General features: G+C 37.1%; 1 protein-coding gene across 8 annotated transcripts in view; it reads left to right on the top strand.

Annotated features, from left to right (window-relative positions):
• zeb2b (zinc finger E-box binding homeobox 2b) overlaps positions 1-4,490 on the top strand; it is a 102,285-nt gene extending 97,795 nt beyond the window's left edge. For 7 of the 8 annotated variants that reach the window (XM_058778378.1, XM_058778379.1, XM_058778377.1 and 4 more), the window contains one exon: positions 2,696-4,490. In XM_058778378.1, the coding sequence (XP_058634361.1) occupies positions 2,696-3,270 (575 nt within the window). In that variant the 3' untranslated portion in view covers positions 3,271-4,490. The other variant, XM_058778383.1, reaches the window with a different exon arrangement.
• The last annotated feature ends 8,123 nt before the right edge of the window (positions 4,491-12,613 follow it).

The following is a 12,613-nucleotide window of genomic DNA, read 5'->3' as shown; positions in this document are numbered from 1 at the left end:
ATCGTTTTTGCTAAATGACTTCAATGTGAAATTTTTAGGTTTTAAATGTTTTTTTTGTGGCAGTCTAACTTAACAGTTGTCATAACAGCATCGATTGTCATTAACTTGATTTACCCTTGAAAGGAATACAATAGTGTATTCACTGTGTTAATTATTACACTGAAAAATGCAGCAATATACCTGAATTTGTATTAGGTATAAGAATGAAGAGAAGTTCTTCTAATTTTATTTTGAAATAAAATATGATAAAAATGTGTAATTTGTTGGGGAAGTGCAGTAAATCAGGATTGGACACTTTGTTGTGTGAATGTAGCCTGACACCATGTCTACACTGGATTTGTTTTTTAACACTGACCAATCAGCTGTAAGCTTGACGCTACACTTTCATTGAAATTAATAATTTTCAACAGAAATCCATTTGTATAAAAATTGATTTAAAAAATAATTATACAGAATATTTGTGCATATAAATATAAAACTGCATGGGGTTAAAAACAGAAGACGTTTTAAATAAAAAAGGCCAGAAACATCAAGAATTACATTTCTAGAATAAAATTCATTGCACACATATAAGGTTTTGTTTATAACATAATTGTTTTCCAGATGGATGGGAGAAAAAAGTGGCTGGAGCAGCTCTACAGCTCTTCAGAAATACAAACGGAGCGTCTGTCAGCTGAAAGCAACTCTAGACAGCTTCATTGATTATAATGGGAGCGATTTTGTTTTGATGCATTGTGATGTGCAACTCATGCCGGCTGTAGACATGGAGCTTAAGGTCACATTCTATTCCAGAGACCAGCCAGTGTGAATAAAAGAGTAAAATAAAAGTGAATTAAAGGAGGAGAGTAACTGCGCGCACACACACACACACACACACACACACACATATACACAGTTTCTTTCTCTTGATTGCATCACCGTTTACAGTCAGTCTGGAAGGACATGGGAATGAATCCACTGACGTGAATACAACTATTTAATTTCCCTGTCTCTCTCTTGTCTTTGTGCTCTCTCTCTCTCTCTCTCTCTCTCTCTCTGCGAGTGGGTGATCGTGTATTATGGCGGTGCGTTCCTGTGCTGTTTGCGGTCAGCTCTTGGCCAGTTATATGCGTCACAGAGTAAATGTAAAGCTCTGAGTAGGACTGATATTATAGCATATCAGTGTAAATGTTAAGTTCAGACTATAGGCAATAAATCACAAACAATTATATCTCAATATTTTTCTGCCTTTTTTATATTTAAGTATTTGTTTTTGAATCAGAGAAATCATTATTTTAACCTAAGGATGTATTTTAAATATTTAAAATTTATGACATTTATGAAAAAAATAATTGCTAAAATAATTAATGCATGTTTTCTCACTATAAAACATAAAGAAGTGGTATGCGGTACGCCGGTATAACAATTTTAAGTAATACAGCACAGCATTTACATCATGTCTTTTTAATTAATTATTTAATATATGAAAAATGCTACAGAAATGTTTCGAATCAGTTCATTTAAAATAAGTGCCAAATATTCATATAAATAATTTATATTCAAATAAATAATGTATATTTCATATATTTAAAGAACATTAAATGTCAAATATGAAGTGTATTAAAATTACCACAATATACACAATGTTGCTTAAATTTACATTGCCTTCAAAAACATATTATATATTAAATATTCACAATAATTTTAAATGTTAATGTAATTTATAGAAATGTGTGTATATATATATATAATAAAAATAAACACTATTACACTATTTGACACGTTTTAAAAATACTATTTGAATAATTATGGATGTTAGTTTTACAATCAAAACATAAAATGCAAAAGTGATGCACAAATATTATAGCACATAAACATTTAAGCTAAATTGCATTTTGCTTTACTGTCCGGTCTTCTGTTAAATTATACAGCTCGGAAACTGTTTTCCATCAGTGCTTTCATGAAAAAAATCACTTCATATTATGTGCATATTGAACATCAGTCACCTCTGAGAGCGTGAATACAGATATCTGACAGCTACAGGTCACTACAGCGTCTGCAGAGACGCTCGACTGGCCTAGAAGAGAGTATGATGAAATATAGCAAATATTACATAAAACCCCAGCAATTAAATATCTGGGGCATTTCTGTCACTTTCGATGGCTTTTTTTTTTTTTTTTGTCTCGTGCACCTGACTGCAGCGTCTCCCCTCGCTCTTTCCCTCTTTCATTCATGCCATCCCTCTCTTTCAGCTCTAGTCTCTCCAGGTCTTTTCTCGTGACGTTAGATCATGACACGTCACCTCACGCATAACGCAGCACACGACACGACAGAAAAAGAGTTACGCAGCAGGAATCCGCCAGCGCATTTCCCTCTATTTGTTTGTTCCTGCGCTCCAGCTCTGTGTGTTTGTTTGGTTTGCGCTGGTTTATTTATGTTGCAGTGTTGTAGCGCTGCGGCCCTGCGCTGCTTCACGCTTCACTTCTGTGAGGGAATGTTACAGAGTAAATACACAAAACGAGACGGCGGCGCGTCAAGCAGAACTGCAACCAGAGAAGGCAAACATTCATAACACTGGATTATTTTGGCTTGTTTTCATCTGAACCCTTTTATTTAGTGTTTATTTTGGTTAGCGTGCAAGATCTGCTGTGTGTTTGTGAGAAGTGCGTGTTCGCTCGCTCACCGCGTGCAATCTTGTCGTTGTGTGTTTCCGCAGGTAAACGACCGCACCAGTGTCAGATCTGCAAGAAAGCGTTTAAACACAAGCATCATCTGATTGAACACAGCCGCCTGCATTCCGGAGAGAAGCCCTACCAGTGTGACAAATGCGGCAAGCGCTTCTCGCACTCGGGCTCGTATTCGCAGCACATGAACCACAGATACTCATACTGCAAACGAGAGGCGGAGGAGCGCGAGGCGGCCGAGAGAGAAGCCCGAGAGAAGGGTCACCTGGAGCCCACGGAGCTGCTGCTAAACCGGGCGTACCTGCAAGGCATCGCTCCACCCGGATACCCAGAGCACCAAGAGCGGGAGCCTATCCTGCGAGACGGCTTAAACGGGAGCATTCGGGAGCGACTCAAGGAGGTGGAAGGAGCGTTTGTGAAGATGGGCCGGCGAGACGAGGAGTTTGAGGAGGAGGAAGAGGAGAGCGAAAACAAAAGCATGGACACGGATGGGGACACCATGAGGGACGAGGAGGAAAACGGCGAGCACTCGATGGACGACAGCTCCGTGGACGGCAAAACCGAATCCAAATCGGATCACGAGGACGGCGTGGAGGACGCGGTGTAGCCACACGTTCGGGGGACGGGTCGCCTGCGAAGCTGCATTATGCAAAAATGAAAAAAAAAGGAAAATAAAATAAATGAAGTTTTAAAAATGTGTACAGTATTAAGGCCTAAAGTATGTGTGGTGCTACCATCCTAAAATCATGTGTTCCATAGTATTTATAGCACAAACTAGTAACTTGTACAAAAATTGCACTCTGCTTCTATAATCACTACGAGAATAATGAAATTATTTGCCGATGTATATTTATACAGTGTTAAAAAAGCATCTGCGGCGCGGCGGGCTGCAGGGGATCAGTATTTAATGCGTTTCTGCCCTCGCCACACACTCTTTTAGGCCGTTCACATGAAGGACCGACCGTAACAGTATTCCGTTTGTTTTGACGATTTCAAGTCTTAAAGAGACTGTTTGGAGAGAGAACGACCATTCGACCGGGACAGACGACGACGGACGGATGGAGCCTTTGGAAGGTTGTTGCCTTATATGCAAACCTGTTAATCAGCGCGTTTCTAAAGTGCCAACCCTGTTCAGTATTCGAGGAGAGTGACGCCGAGCCGTCTCTCTCTCTCTCTCTCTCTCTCTCCGATCAGCACGTTCTCTCTGTTAGCACAGCAGCTCTTTAGTTTACAACGACGTTTGTGCAATTTTGTTCTCAGTATTACACCAAACCGTTTTGCAATGACAGAATTGCATCCTTTTATTTGTAGGTTTAAATAACATCTTATTTATGTGGCCCATTTTGTATCTCCTGATTTTATTTATTTCATACTGTACAGTACAGTATTATAGTTCTTCAATAAATAGATCTATTTTAGTAAAATGGAACCTGGAGTTGATGAGAGCATTTATTGTGTTTTGAAACATTAATTGTGAAATGCAATTTTCAATTTCATTTCAGTTTTTGTTGTTCTTTTTTTTTTCTTTTTTTTTTTTTTTTTCCAGTTACTGGAAATTCCAAAATTTGGGAACTTTTGATACAATATTGTGAGAACACTGTATTTTCAACTGAAAAAAAAAAAAAAAAAAAACAGAGAAAAGAGATCCACTTTCATGTCTTTTGTCGAAGTGGAACAGGGACAGTTGAAATCCAATGTATGATAATATCATGACTGAAAACACACAAATCTTTCCTGAAATGTCTTTGTAAGAGTATTATGGACTTTTTAATTTGTAATTTCTCTTGGAAATGACCATGCTCAAATAAAAGTAGCCAAATTAAAGAACTTTTCAAGAAGGCGTGTGAATGTGAGTGAGCGTGTGGGTTGAATTATCATACGTCGTCCATATATTCATGTGTTTTTGTTTTAGAGGACACTCGCCGCTTCAGTTCTGGCTTTGACTTTATGAGAGCGGCGGAAATTTCACCTTTCAAAGGTGATTCTCAGGCTCCGTCATTAGATATTCCTACAACTTCACAGCCGATGAAGGCCGAGCAGGTTTTCAATGAACTCTTCAAATAAAGAGCAGAGAACCTGTCGAACAAAGCGAGAGCGAGACAGACAGACAGACAGAGAGACAGCTTAAAGTGTCTTGAGTTCCTACGGCATATGCATATGAAAGCACAGATCAAACGCTCACACACACACACACACATACACTGAAGATGCCCAGCCATCTCTCTCCTCACCTCACCTGATCAATTGAGTTTGCAAATGACAAAAAAAGGAATAAAAAGTCTGCTGAAGATGCCACATCACAACAGCTTTCATCTATTCAGTTTTCCAGTTTCAAATATTTATTGAGATTTTAACAGTATTTAAACTGTGGCTAATACTACTACTGCTATTGATAATACTTATAACTTATTTTTATATTTATTATAAAATGGCATACATATACACAAAGAATTGTCAGAGTTTTTAGTCCAGTGAATATTTCTCAAGGTGGTTTGTTTTTGAAAATCAAAATCAATTCCTGCATGAACACAAATATATAAAATGAACAGCTACTGAAAATTTGTAGCAGAATTATTTCTCATTGAAACTGCAATTAGAAAAATAAAAATAAAAGTGTAAAATTGCAACATATGTGACAGTTTGCTCGAAAAAGTGTGACATTTGTGGGGGAAAAAAAACTGCACAGTTCTACAAAAAAAAAAGTGTTATTGGAGTTTTAGTTCGAAATGTCTAGAAACAAACAAACAAACAAACAAAGATAAAAAAAAAAAAAACAAGACTCAAGTTGTGAACAATTTTGACAGCTAGTCCTGGTGTTCCCCTTACAGTATATTTGTACTAACATTCATAATTAGGATAAAAAAAGGAGTTTTGTGCCTCAGGTTATAGTACAGTGTGACATATTTGGCAGCCACAGTGTGTTTCCAATATAACTTTCATTTGTTCATTATAATTAAAAAAAAAAAAAAAAACGTCATAATTCCAGCAGTCAGTAATATCAGCCAGTTCCTGTATTTATGTAGAACAGCTTTTCAGTGTTGACTCTTTTTTTAAAGGATGCGTGTTTCTGATGTTTTCAGCTGTTGTTGTTATTTTTCATGTGTTTAATGTCTCTTAAAATATTAATTAGCTTTTGTATTTAGATTAGTCAGGATTCAAACCCAGTGCTGCCCACAGGGCTATCAGCTCTGATAACCCTTACCTATAATTTAATATGACTGTACATGCCATTGTGTTATTTATTAATGACAACAGGAGTTCAACATATCTGATGTGAAGGAGAAACGACATTCATGCATAACAGGGTTAATAAATATTACAAATGAAAGGCCTTAATAATTCTCTGAATCACTCAAACGACTCTGAACAGTCACAAGGCTGCTGTACAGTTCTCTGTGTGTGTGTGTGTGTGTTTTGGCGGGTGTGTTGGTATGTTTGGAGTTTCTTCTGTCTGATGATTCACTGCTGCTCTTTCACCAACTGTACAGAGCACTGAGAGACAGACAGCACTGTTTCTCCTGTCTGTCTCTCTCTGTCTGTCTGTCTGTCTCTCTTTCTCTCTGTCTCTCCCTCTCTCTCATGAGCTCATGTTGCTGTTGGCTCGGTCTTTTTCTCAAACATCTTTCTCCTGCACAGTTTAAACCTTCCAATGCAAAAACAAACGTCACTCTCACAGATAATATAACAGCACACACACACACGCACACACACACACGTTTGTTTATTTTAATTGTGGGGACTTTTCATAGACTTCTATTACTTTTATACTGATCAAACAATATTTTCTATCCCCTAACCCTAAACCTACCCCTTACAGAAAACCTGTTTGCATTGTTACACTTTCAGATAAACATCATTTACTATTTTTAATACTCTTTTTTTTCCCCTCGTGGGGAACCCAATGTCAAAAATGTCAGGTTTTACTATCGTTGTGGGGACATTTGGTCCCCACAATGTAGCATAAACAAGTACACACACACACACACACACGCACGCACACACACTTAACACATGCCTCTACACAGCGCAGCCTTTTAGACAGCATATTGTCATTTTATCAGTATCAGCCTATATGAATTATTGAAATGGAAAAAAGGAAATTGATAATATATGAATGATTTTTCTTTAAATAATAATTATATAATATAAATAAATACATGTATATATATATAATGTATTCTGAATCAGGTTTCAAAAGAAATGTATTCAAAAGAAATACATTTTCATTCTGTATATTATTTGTAAAAATATAATGCATGTATGAAAATGTTTTAAAATAAGGCTGGATGTGCATTAATAAAATAATTCATGAATTAAAAAGTAAAGACAATTTTTAAGTATTTGATAATCTAGGTTAATGTTATTTTAAAATACTATTGGCCAGTATTAATTAATATTAGTTCAAAATACATTTTACAACTTTTTTTTAAATTAATTTTTATACAATGTTATAAGTGTATTAGTATAAGTGAAAATCATCATTAAGATTAATAAATGCTGTAAAGATAAACACTAAATACACTAAAACCATATTAAAGTTAATGGAACTATATTAAATTAAACAAATTAAAATGAATAAATAAACATTTTAGGTTATGAGTATTTTCTACATGTTACAGAAGTTCTCAAATCTTCTCTTCTCTAAAAAAACAGAGCAGGTCTTTTATATTGAATATATATTTGAATCATATTCATTTACACTGAAAATAAATTAAACATGTACATACACTGTTCATCAAAAGTTTGAACACACCTGACTAAATATGTTTCATATCGTCTAAAAAAAATTTTGGTCGTTGACATTTTCTGCTGAAATGTTTAATATTAAAAGTTTTCATGTGTGTCATGTTTCAGTGACTACATCATTCCCATATTTCCATGTATTTCATTTTTTCATGGCTTTAATGTTATGTTTACTGTTATTTGGGCATATACATTTATTAAATATTTTATTATATAACATTATACAAAATAATGTAATAATTAATTTATTTTGCATCATATTCTACAAAGTTCATAGTCAAAATATTATAGAAATATTTCTGACACACATTATTCAATGAGTCAAAATTTCTGATTCATCCTCAAGTTTTGCTGGACTCAGACTTTTGACCTAACTCAATTATTCATGTCTCCCATATGCTGCCTGTACAGTCCTGTATGTGTGTGTGGAGGGCCTGGCACTCACAAAGAGAGATGGTTCAATGTCGTACAGTCAGACAGACAGACAGATGAGCAGCGAGAGGCCAACAGCTGCTCAGCCCAGAGAGAAACACACACACACACAGAACACAAATCATATAAACTACACCAACTGTAAATATATAAAACAAAGTATCAACTAGAGAGAGAGAGAGGGAGAATACAAAATGTGAGTGAGTGAAGTGACGTGTGGCGACCCATACTTGGAATTTGTGCTCTGCATTTAACCCATCCAAGTGCACACACACAGCAGTGGACAGCCAATGCTGCGGTGCCCGGAGAGCAATTGGGGGTTTGGTGCCTTGCTCAAGAGTCTCACCTCAGTCATGTGTGTGGAGTGGAGAATGTGGAGAGAGTGCTGGTTATTCACTCCCCCCACCAACAATTCCTGCCAAACCTGAGACTTGAACCTGCGACCTTCAGGTTACAAGTCCGACTCTCTATCCATTAGGCCACGACTGCCACGAATGTCACATGTGTGTGCTGTTTTGTATACAAAACAATGTGTGTTACCATTGTTGAGCTCTGGACTGTCAGAAATGTAGTTCTAACCTATACTTATAATACTTAATTATATTACATTATAATTACATAAATGAAGAAATTAAGATTATGTTTGACATGCTAATTGTAGGCCAATTAATAATTCTTTTTATATTAAATTAATAGTTTAGCTCTTATGTTTTTTTTATTATTTTTTATTTTTATTTTAGAATGTATTAAGATGTTTACATGAACTTTTACCCCACCAGTAGTTACCTTTTAACATTTATTTATCACTGAACAAACTAACATGCACATGCATACATCTGCCTTGAACACACACACACACACACACATACCTACAGTAACAGCCTATTTGGGCTATTCGTCTAAAAGAGGAGAAAGGTAATTACAGGTTTTGCCAGCACGTTTTATGGAGCCTTTGATATGCAGAAACACAGATTTGAGCGGCAGGCAGCAGGTTGTGTGTGTGTGTGTGTTTGTGTGTGTGCAGCTGAGTGCTGATTAGATGCCTGATCAGGGCTCTGACTGCAGGGTCTCAGCTGGGGACCAGGAACATCCTTCATTACGCGTTTCCAGGGGAGTGGAATTGTGCTCGCGTGGCGTCCTGTCGCAGGGGTTATAATCATATCTGTTTAGATTAGCGGTCAGTTATCCTGACATAGATCCCCCCTCCCTCATAACATGTTCACATACACTGACAAACAGTCAAAGCAACGGATCTCACTTGGACCCAGGACAGAACCTTGATGGACACCGTACCACTACGCGGTAATGCAGCTGATACAGTCATGTGACTCCACAGCTGTCTGTCAGGGTAAATATGCTACAGTTTAAGAGTCAGTAATTTAGACTTAACATCCTCATACTTACTCTTTAACTTGTTCAGCGTTTATAGGCCGACTGCTGCCAATTTACTTGCCAGGTTGGCATAAACGCGTGTGTGTTACGAGCAGGCTGTTTATAATAGACTCGCCACCGTTGCCCCTTGCAGTCAGATAATTGCATGTTCCGGACTCAAAATGCAAAGCTGAATGCGATCAGACCTGTTTCAGGGACATGGAAACCTATGTCTTTTTTCATCTTTCCTTCTATATGTAATTTTTTAAGGCAAGCATTCACACACAGCCGTTGGGGATTAGGCCTAATGACAGAAGTTAATTATATTAAGTGTAATTTTTAAAAACAGTTCATGAACTGCAAATTATAGTTAAGAGCCCCTTTAATGCTCTTCGTGTTAATTACATGTCTTAATATCGCATAAAAAATAAAGGATCCAAGGAAAAAAAAAGGAGGGGGAGAGAAAAACAATTTGTGAGTACATTAATTTCATTCATCACTGTGTTTAAAATGGTCGAATAGAGTGTTTATATGGTTTTTAGCCAGAGACTTTACTGAGCTTTCACTGTGCAACTAAATACTAATAGAACTATGTGGTTTTAATAATGAAAAAGCAATTAAATCACAGTAATTTTACAACTGATGCTAAATATTCAGTTCATGATTATATTTTGCATTGAAAAAAAAAATTTTGTTGGATAATCACAATTTTATACAAACTTTCTTAATTTGATTCAGTAGACATCCAAAGCACCAAAAATGATCTGTTCAAAACGCCACAAACACACAAGACTTTCATTTTTAAATATATGTTTGGCCTTTTTGCTGAAATTTTCATAGGACAGTTTGAGGAGAAGCAGCTCGAGAGGGCTAATGCATGTTCCCGCTCTTGTAAATGATTCGTTAGTGCATGTTATTTTAGTTCAACATCTGAAGTGACTTTCCTTTTCAACTGACGTCATCAGTCCCTCTCATTTTGTAGCCACCTGTCATATAGAGACTATTTTCGGAACAATCACAATAGAACATTGTTTTACTTCGAAAACGTTGTAATAACTGCAGTAAAAAGTGAATGTTCATGCAGATGCAGATACAACACCTTCCTCTTTCTATAAAGTGCATGTCTCGTCAGCTCAATGTAAAACATTCACAAATGATATTCGGTCAGCGTTCGCACTTTGACTCATATGCGAGCAAACCTCCATGTCTCTGTCATTCGTGTGAAACAGAAACTGACACTACAAGTCTAGTCGAGTTCATTAGCCTTCTCATAATTATCCTCCAGGCTCTTTGGAGAGATTTCCTTCTTTTTTTTACCGATCGGTTATGAAGTTCGGCTCTTGAGAGGCAAAGAGACTCTTGACTCGCTCAATTGAAATAAAAGAGGGAGAAAAAGGTCCTGGCCATTTTGTTGCTTTGAAACCTTAATCTATAAAAATTCAACTTTCCTTTATCCTTTAATACCAGATCAAAGAGCCGAGAGTGAACCCGATTCAAACCCCGTCCATTATGGAGGAAACAGCAGAAAGGCTTTGAGAAAGTGTGAAACGTCCTCACACAAAAGAAAAGGTTTGGAGGCTCAATTACTCACTTATTCACCGGCCTAATTTTATGCGCGCTTCATTTGCATGTCATTTTGAGGGCGAGGCAGAAATTTCGCCCTGGTAATTACCCCGCAAATACATTAACGACCCCGAGAGCCACGCATCCGTCTACATGCGGCCGCCGTCTCTTCCGCCGGTCGTGTCGTGGCGGGAAGCGGTCAGGATGCCGTGATCTTTTTGATGTTGTTTTTTCTTTTTGGAATTGCTGCAATCAGTTGAAAGATTTGTGATATGTTAAAAAGACTCGGACGGATTCTGCGTTTGCCTCCTGGTGAGCACAACTTCAAATGCCTCGCTTTCAGACCTAACTCACCGTCTCCTGTACGGCCTCCATCTTTGAAGACCTGTGAAATGTGATGTTTCAGATCTGGACCAAGTCCAGGACTGTCGTTTCTCTGCCTTTGCATTTCAGATGGGTTTTTTGTGGAAATGTTTGTTTGCGCTCGTGTGGCATGGACTCGTTTAATTATTTCATTTTAGTGCAAACGCCGATTTGGCGAGAAGCCGCGTATCGATTATGAAAGAAGGCAGGGTGATTAAAACAGCCGAATCGGTGTGTGAAAAACGAAAAAAAATAAACAGGAGAAAAGAGAGGAGGAAAAAAAAAACAGCAGCTTTTCCTCAGGAGTCAGAGACCACCCTCGGCTCGCTCACTTGTAATCATCTCAGAATTTGCTCAGAAACACTTGCGAACTTGTGTGGGAGTTGTTTTTACTTCATTAAAAGCAGAGTCTAGAGCCCACGAGAACTCTCACGCTGCAGAAACGAACCCTTACCATAAGAAAAACAACCGGGAAAATACAACCACGTCCTGGAGTTCTTTTAGAAGTTGACAAAATCTGAATCCTGGGAGGAATCGCTGATGAGGGAGGCTGCAGATTGGTTATTTGTGCATGGAGGACGGACTTTGATTGGCGGTTCAGAGCTTTGTGTCTCACCTTTAAAGTCATCTCAATACTAGCAGAGAGAATCATGGGAAATGTGGGTGAGAGGCCCCTTGCCACTCTACAGAACATTGCGGCTCGTATTTCAGACATTAAACCTCATTTGTTTAAATATGTATTTTTTGAAAAATGATGTAAACTATTTGGAATTCAAATTTGACCATTTGATCAGACTGACACATTCTATTTTTTTTTTTTTATCTACCCAAAATGGATTAACAATGCAAAGTATGAAAACTGAAGGCACTTACTGATTTAAACATGCAACTTGAAATCATGTGACAAATTGACAAATGTAGTGAGCTCATGTGACTGTTTGTAGCATGCTGCTCTCTAAAACAAGTTGGCCTGCTGTTTCACTTACTATTTTTCTGAAGTAGTATACAGTATATATAGTATCTGTCATGCAAGATCAACTCGTTAGCAGGCTAAAGCTAGACACGCTAATGGATTAGCAGCAAAGAACAACAACAAGAAAACCAAAAATATGAAGATTTCAATCTGCAACAAAATCCACAGAATGAGAAAAACTGAAAACACAAACACAGGTATTTCTCAACTCATGCAACTGTTTGTGCTTTTGTCATAATCTGGTGTTTATACACTAAATTTAGTTTCCAGTATTGTATATAAGAATAATGGACTTGTATGCATGGAAGGTGGTATTTCTACATTTGATAAATAGTGGTTCTTATAAATGGATTTGACGACTGTAAATGAGAGTGACTGAACTCTGGTATTAGTTCATGAAAAATACATTTCTCTGCTTTTAAAAGAACAGATTTATGACATACTAGTTTTTTTTTTTTGTTTGTTTTTTTTCATACTTATTTGTTTGATTGTTAAATAAAAATAA

Source organism: Onychostoma macrolepis, chromosome 06, assembly GCF_012432095.1.
Source record: "Onychostoma macrolepis isolate SWU-2019 chromosome 06, ASM1243209v1, whole genome shotgun sequence".
In the NCBI taxonomy this organism is placed as follows: Eukaryota; Metazoa; Chordata; class Actinopteri; order Cypriniformes; family Cyprinidae; genus Onychostoma; species Onychostoma macrolepis.
The sequence above is the reverse complement of the archived record's forward strand: the minus strand, read 5'-3'. Positions and strand labels throughout refer to the sequence as shown.